Genomic DNA, 7,173 nt, shown 5'->3' with positions numbered 1-7,173 from the left:
GGAATTTTGATGGGGATTGCATTGAATTTGTATGTCACTTTGGGTAGTATGGACATTTTCACTATGTTGATTCTTCCAATCCAAGAGCATGGAATATCTTTCCATCTTCTTGTATCCTCTCTAATTTCTCTCAGCAGTGGTTTGTAGTTCTCATTATAGAGATTTTTCACCTCCTTGGTTAACTCAATTCCTAAGTATTTTATTTTTTTGGTGGCTATTGTAAATGGGCAGACTTTCTTGATTTCTCGTTCTGCATGTTCACTATTGGAGAAAAGAAATGCTACTGATTTTTGTGTGTTGATTTTGTATCCTGCTACTGTGCTGAAATCATTTATTAATTCCAGCAGTTTTTTTGTAGAGGTTTTAGGCTGTTCAATATATAGGATCATGTCATCTGCAAACAGGGACAGTTTGACTTCATCTTTTCCAATCTGGATGCCCTTTATTTCCTTCTCTTCTCTGATTGCTCTGGCTAGTACTTCCAACACTATGTTGAATAGGAGTGGTGAGAGTGGGCATCCTTGTCTAGTGCCTGTTCTTAAAGGAAAAGCTTTCAGCTTTTCCCCATTCAGGATGATATTGGCAGTGTGTTTGTCATATATGGCTTTAATTATGTTGAGATACTTTCCCTCTATACCTAACTTATAGAGGGTCTTTGTCATGAATGAGTGCTGAACTTTATCAAATGCTTTTTCAGCATCTATAGAGATGATCATATGGTCCTTGTGTTTGAGTTTATAATATGGTGTATCACATTTATTGATTTGCGTATGTTGAACCAACCTTGCATCCCTGGGATGAATCCCACTTGATCGTGATGAATAATTTTTCGTATGTGTTGCTGTATTCTGTTTGCTAGTATTTTAGTGAGGATTTTTGCATCTATATTCATCAAGGATATCGGCCTGTAGTTTTCTTTTTTGGTTATATCTTTACCTGGTTTTGGTATCAGGATGATGTTTGCTTCATAGAATGAGTTTGGGAGATTTGCGTCCGTTTCAATCTTTTGGAATAGTTTGTAAAGAATCGGTGTCAATTCCTCTTTGAATGTTTGGTAAAATTCTGCTGTGAATCCATCTGGTCCTGGGCTTTTCTTTGTTGGGAGCCTTCTGATAACAGCTTCAATCTCCTTTATTGTTATTGGTCTGTTCAAATTTTCTACGTCTTCACGGTTCAGTTTTGGGAGCTTGTGTGTGTCCAGAAATTTATCCATTTCCTCCAGATTTTCAAATTTGTTGGCGTATAGTTGTTTATAGTAGTCTCGAATGATTCCTTGTATTTCAGATGAATCAGTTGTAATATCGCCTTTTTCATTTCTAATTTTTGTTATTTGAGTCTTCTCTCTTCTTTTTTTTGTTAGCCATGCTAATGGTTTGTCAATTTTATTTATCTTTTCAAAAAACCAACTTTTTGATTCGTTGATCTTTTGAATTGTTTTTTGGTTTTCAATTTCATTCAGTTCTGCTCTGATCTTAATGATTTCTTTCCGTCTGCTAACTTTAGGATTGGATTGTTCTTGTTTTTCTAGTTCTTTAAGGTGAAGTGTTAGGTTGTTCACTTGCCATCTTTCCATTCTTCTGAAGTGAGCATTTAATGCAATAAATTTTCCCCTCAATACTGCTTTTGCAGTATCCCACAGGTTTTGGTATGATGTATCATTGTTTTCATTAGTTTCAATAAACTTTTTGATTTCCTGCTTGATTTCTTCTTGGACCCATATGTCATTAAGTAGAATGCTGTTTAATTTCCATGTGTTTGTATAGTTTCCAGAGTTTTGTTTGTTATTAATTTCTAGTTTGAATCCATTGTGGTCTGAGAAGATACATGGGATAATTGCAATTTTTTTGAATTTATTGAGACTTGATTTGTGACCTAATATGTGATCTATCCTGGAGAATGATCCATGTGCTGATGAGAAGAATGAATATTCTGAGGTTGTTGGGTGGAATGTTCTGTAGATATCTGCCAATTCCAATTGGTCTAGAGTCTTGTTTAGATCTTGTGTTTCTCTGCTGATTCTTTGCCTAGATGATCTGTCTAATATTGACAGTGGAGTGTTCAGGTCCCCTGCTATTATGGTATTAGTGTCTATTTCCTTCTTTAGGTCTAATAGAGTTTGTTTTATAAATCTGGCTGCTCCAACATTGGGTGCGTACATATTTATGATTGTTATGTCTTCTTGATGGATCAGTCCTTTTATCATTAAGTAGTGTCCCTCATTGTCTCTTTTTATGGTTTTTAGTTTAAAGTCTATTTTGTCAGATATAAGAATAGCCACTCCAGCTCGTTTTTCTTTTCTGTTTGCATGGTAAATCTTTTTCCATCCTTTCACTCTTAGTCTGTGTGAATCTTTATGGGTGAGGTGGGTCTCTTGTAGGCAGCATATAGTTGGGTCCTGCTTTTTGATCCAGTCAGCCAGTCTGTGTCTTTTAATTGGGGAATTTAAGCCTTTAACATTAAGAGTTGTTATTGAAAGGTGTTGATTTATTCCTAGCATTTTATTGGTTGTTTGGTTGTCTTAGGTGTCTTTTGTTCCTTGCTTTCTGATTTACTGTTTGGTTTCTTTGTTTGTTGGTTCCTTAGGTTGTAGATAGTGTTTTTGTTAGCTTGTTTTCTCTTCATGAGTGCCATTTTTATTGCACTAGCGGGTTTAGATTTTTCTTAGGTTTTTATGGCAGTGGTAGTTATTTTTCAGGAACCAAACCCAGTACTCCCTTGAGGATTTCTTGTAAGGGTGGTCTTGTGGTAGTGAACTCCCGCAGTTTTTGTTTGTCTGAGAAATATACTATTTGCCCCTCATTTCGGAAGGATAGCCTTGCAGGGTAGAGTATTCTTGGCTGGCAATCTTTGTCTTTTAGTATTTTGAAAATATCATCCCATTCCTTTCTAGCTTTTAGGGTTTGTGATGAAAAGTCTGATGTTAACCTGATTGGGGCTCCCTTATAGGTGATTTGATGCTTCTCTCTTGCAGCTTTTAAGATTCTCTCTTTGTCTCTGAGTTTTGCCAATTTGACTATGACATGTCTTGGAGAAGGACTTTTTGGGTTGAATACGTTTGGAGATCGTTGAGCTTCCTGGATCTGAAGATCTGTGATTTTTCCTATACCTGGGAAGTTTTCTGCCACTATTTTGTTGAATATGTTTTCAATGGAATCTCCATTTTCCTCCCCTTCTGGAATACCCATGACTCGGACATTTGAGCGCTTGAGGTTGTCTGATATCTCTCTCAGATTTTCTTCCATGTCCTTGATTCTTTTTTCTTTCTTTTTGTCTGCTTGTGTTATTTCAAACAGCCCATCTTCAAGTTCAGATGTTCTCTCTTCAACTTCGACAAGCCTGCTGGTTAAACTCTCCGTTGTGTTTTTTATTTCGCTGAATAACTTCTTCAGTTCAGCAAGTTCTGCTACATTTTTTTTCAGGACATTGATTTCCTTGTATATTTCCTCTTTCAGATCCTGTATACTTTTCCTCATTTCATCATGATGTCTAGCTGAGTTTTCTTGTATCTCATTCAGTTTCCTTAGAATTATCACTCGAAATTCCTTGTCAGTTATTTCAAGGGCTTCTTGTTCTATAGGATCTAGAGTATGAGATTTATTAACTTTTGGTGGTGTACTTTCTTGATTTTTTGTATTTCTGGTGTCTTTTTTTTGGTGTTTATTCATTGTGGCAGGGGGTTTCACAGTCCACCGGTTTGAGACTAATGACTAACTAGGATGTTGCTGTGGTTGCCAATTTGGTATGGCTCCCGCCGTGACTGCTCAGTTGGCCTCTAGTGTCTTGTGTGTGTGGTTGCCTCGGGTCTTGGGCTTCTCCGGGGATCCACCTTTCTGGTCAGCTTGTACTCTGCTGGGCTGGTGGATCACGTACCACAGGGTGTGTGATCTCTGTTGAGCTTTCACTTTCTGTACAGGACTTCTCCCCGTTCCGTGTGCTCTGGCCCAGGCTGTTAGATCGTGCAGTGGCGACCCCACCGGGTGTGTGGTTTCTGTCGAGTCTCCGCCTCCCTGGCCGCACGTCTCCCCCCTCTGTGCACACTGTGCTGGGCTGGGGTGTGTCTTCTGCACCCCTCGTCTATCAGCTAGGCCTTCAAGACCCTGCTCAGCACCGCCTCGCCCAGGAAGTCTACCAGGTTTCTGCTAGGCACAGACGACCGGACTCTCTGGGTGCCTTTGTAGCACTGTGTAGATCTTTCTCGGGTCTTGTTCACCTTTGTATCCCCCCGGTATAAACCGAGTGTAGTGCCCGCCTGCAGCCTGCTCTCCGGCAGGTTCAAGCGGACCTGGGAACTCTCCTACCACACTATTCCCAACCAGAAATTCGTTAGGCTTTTTTCCAAACTGGTGGTCGCAGAGATGGTATCTGCCTCCCAGTAACAGGAAGTTTACCGGGGCCGGAGTCCAGGGTGTGGTGGGGTGACAGTCGGCCCGCCCGTACTCCCTAGCCCTCCCAACACTGGTCGGGACGCCCCATACCCCCAGCCCCGCCAGAGAACCGTGGAGGGAGTGGGAGAGGAGGCCGGCCCGCAGGGTCCGGAAAGCCCCGCGCCAGGCCAAGGAAATGGGCTCAGTGATGGCCGAGCAGGGCGGAGCTGCCCGCACCTGGGAAAATGGAGGCAGCACCGGGGCAGTGAGTGGCCTGGTGGTGCAGGCGGGAGCCGCGTGGGCTTCCACCCCCTGACCAGAGCTGTGCCAGGGATCACTCACAGTGCTGTGCCAGGTCGGGCGCTCGCTCTGTCTCTGGTTTGTTGCCTTCCGTGTTCTTGGCGCTGCCGCCTCGGGCTGTTCAGTCGCGGCGCTGCTCGGGCGCTCCCAGGAATCTTCTTTAATGCCGGCCTGAAACCTCGAATCCTGAATAGGGCAGCTGGCCGCCTTCAGTGCGGCCCCAGCCTCCAGGATCCTGGCTGCATCCACAGCAGCCCTGGCGCCGTGTTCCCTGTTTCAAGACTCGCTTTTGCAGCTAAGAATCAGTTCTTTTCCTGCTCCACACTTCAAAGCTGTTGCCTGTAAATGAGGCAGCCTCTCCTGCCGGGGGCAAAGTGGCGTTGAGCCCCCACGACCGGCCAGCAGCAGCAGTCCTCCCTTAAGAGATGGCCAGAGAAAGGTCCACAAGTTTCCCTGCTGCCTGAGGCCCAGTGGCCACCTTTTCCACCTCAGCCGCCGCCATCTTGAAACTCTCTCTATATTCACTTTTAAGTGTGAGAAAAAAACCCCAAAAGCCAGTGGTTCTCTTTATGTTTAAAAAGATTTTCGTGGTCACCATCTCATTCATAGTGTGAGGTAGATTCTCCTCTTTAAGGAAATATGCGTAGTTCACTTTACTGGGCACATGTAAGCAGTTTCTGAAAGAGAACGAACAACTGAAGGTACCATTGTCATCCCGTATGAATTGTGGAACTCCTGTGCCCTTCCCTTAGGTTGATTATCTTGGGTACCGTGTGTGTGTGTACACACATGCAAAACAGAACCAGTGAGGATGGCAGTGTGAAGGCTGTATTATATATTAATTAGTAAAGCTAATTTCTCTTTTAGATAAGATACGATGTAGTAGAAATTCTAGTATTTGCTTCTAGTGTCTCATTATTTGCAACTCCTCCCCAAACCTTACTGCAGTATGCCTTCCCTGTTCTAGGACGACTCTGATTGAGAAATTATAAATATTGTCAAAACTTATTTAAATTTGTCTTTTTGTCACATGTTTCCAAGCACCCAATATTGTGGTTTTAGGATAAAGTTGATGCTTGTTGTGGCTTAGTGATGGATTCTTGGTGCTTTATGTATATTCTCTTTACTTTTGTTTGTGCTTGAAAATTTCCATAATAGGTTAAAAAAAATTCATACTGTCACACAGACACACAGACACACAGACACACAAACAAAGGGAAGATCAGACTCTCTGCATGTGCCTCTTTTATCAGATATGAATATCTTCCTAGAACTCTCCCAATAGACTTTATTGTCTGTTTGGCTTGGACTGAGTTATAGGACTCTTCCCTTACCCCACTTCATACCCTAACACACCCTTTTTTAAAATTTGCCTTTAGGAATACCAAAGCTAAAATTGTAAATAGAGAATTCTGAAGCTTGTAAAACATCTTTTCTTCTTGATGTTCTTCCAAATTATTTGTATGTTCCTTGTTACTGATTTTTATGTATTTAGTATTTTTTAGCTTAATTATGTGTATTTTTATAATCTGCTTCAAGTGTTTTGTGGAATAAGTGGTGATATAAAGAAAAACAAGCAAGTGATTGAAGTTATATTTCTGGTGTCTTTTTCTCTTCCATCTAGTAAGGTTTTTTATTTTCATAAATGAGACATTTTTAGAACTGTAAACTATTAGTAAAAGCTATTGGAGTATTGATATTTTAAAAGTAATATTTTATGTTGAGAAATACATTTTAATTTCCACGTATCAAAATGGAGCATTATTTTCTTCTAAAAATGTTATTTTAAGGCTTAAATTTCTTCTTAATTAATAGCAGTAGTAATGTCACATTTTCTTTCTTTTCAAGATATGGAATATATGAACGCTGCCGAGAATTGGTGGAAGCAGGTTATGATGTACGCCAACCAGACAAAGAAAATGTTACACTCCTCCATTGGGCTGCAATCAATAACAGAATAGATTTAGTCAAGTATGTGTTTTCTGTATTTTTAATTAATTAGTAGTTGATTTTATTACTATAAAATTATTGGAAATAATTATCATAAACACTAATTTCTCAAATTCATGGCTTTTAAAATGTAGCTTTTATGCACTTTTTTCCTGAAAAAAATGCTTTAACATATTGAACACTTATGTGAGCCAAGTACTATACTGAGTGCTTTTCCATGTATATTTTCTTTAATCTTAATTCTTGAAATAACTCTATGTGAAATATAACAATTACTACCATCCTACCAATGAACTGAAGCACAAAGAGGCTGACTATGCTACTCAACATCACACGTCTAATAAAGTTTGGAGTAAGGACTTGAACTCAGGCAGTCTGACTTAGCATTCACATTCTGAATATGCATTCTGTGGGGAAAAGCATTAGAAGGAAAGAGGGGTTGAAACGATAATAGGTAATAATAATGTGATTTAACTATTCACACCAGTGTAAGTGATGAATATGTTATATACTGAGTGTAAAATGATGTTTATCCCTTACTGTTAATCTGCTTATATAG

The 7,173-nt window shown here is 40.2% G+C and overlaps 1 protein-coding gene across 2 annotated transcripts in view; it reads left to right on the top strand.

Moving 5' to 3' along the window:
• ZDHHC17 (zinc finger DHHC-type palmitoyltransferase 17) overlaps window positions 1-7,173 on the top strand; it is a 117,701-nt gene that overhangs the window by 33,216 nt on the left and 77,312 nt on the right. For both annotated transcript variants that reach the window (XM_063075666.1, XM_063075665.1), the window contains exon 3: window positions 6,513-6,635. In XM_063075666.1, the coding sequence (XP_062931736.1) occupies window positions 6,513-6,635 (123 nt within the window). The remainder of the gene's footprint in view (window positions 1-6,512; window positions 6,636-7,173) is intronic.

This window comes from Cynocephalus volans, chromosome 12, assembly GCF_027409185.1.
Source record: "Cynocephalus volans isolate mCynVol1 chromosome 12, mCynVol1.pri, whole genome shotgun sequence".
Classification (NCBI taxonomy): domain Eukaryota; kingdom Metazoa; phylum Chordata; class Mammalia; order Dermoptera; family Cynocephalidae; genus Cynocephalus; species Cynocephalus volans.
The sequence above is the reverse complement of the archived record's forward strand: the minus strand, read 5'-3'. Positions and strand labels throughout refer to the sequence as shown.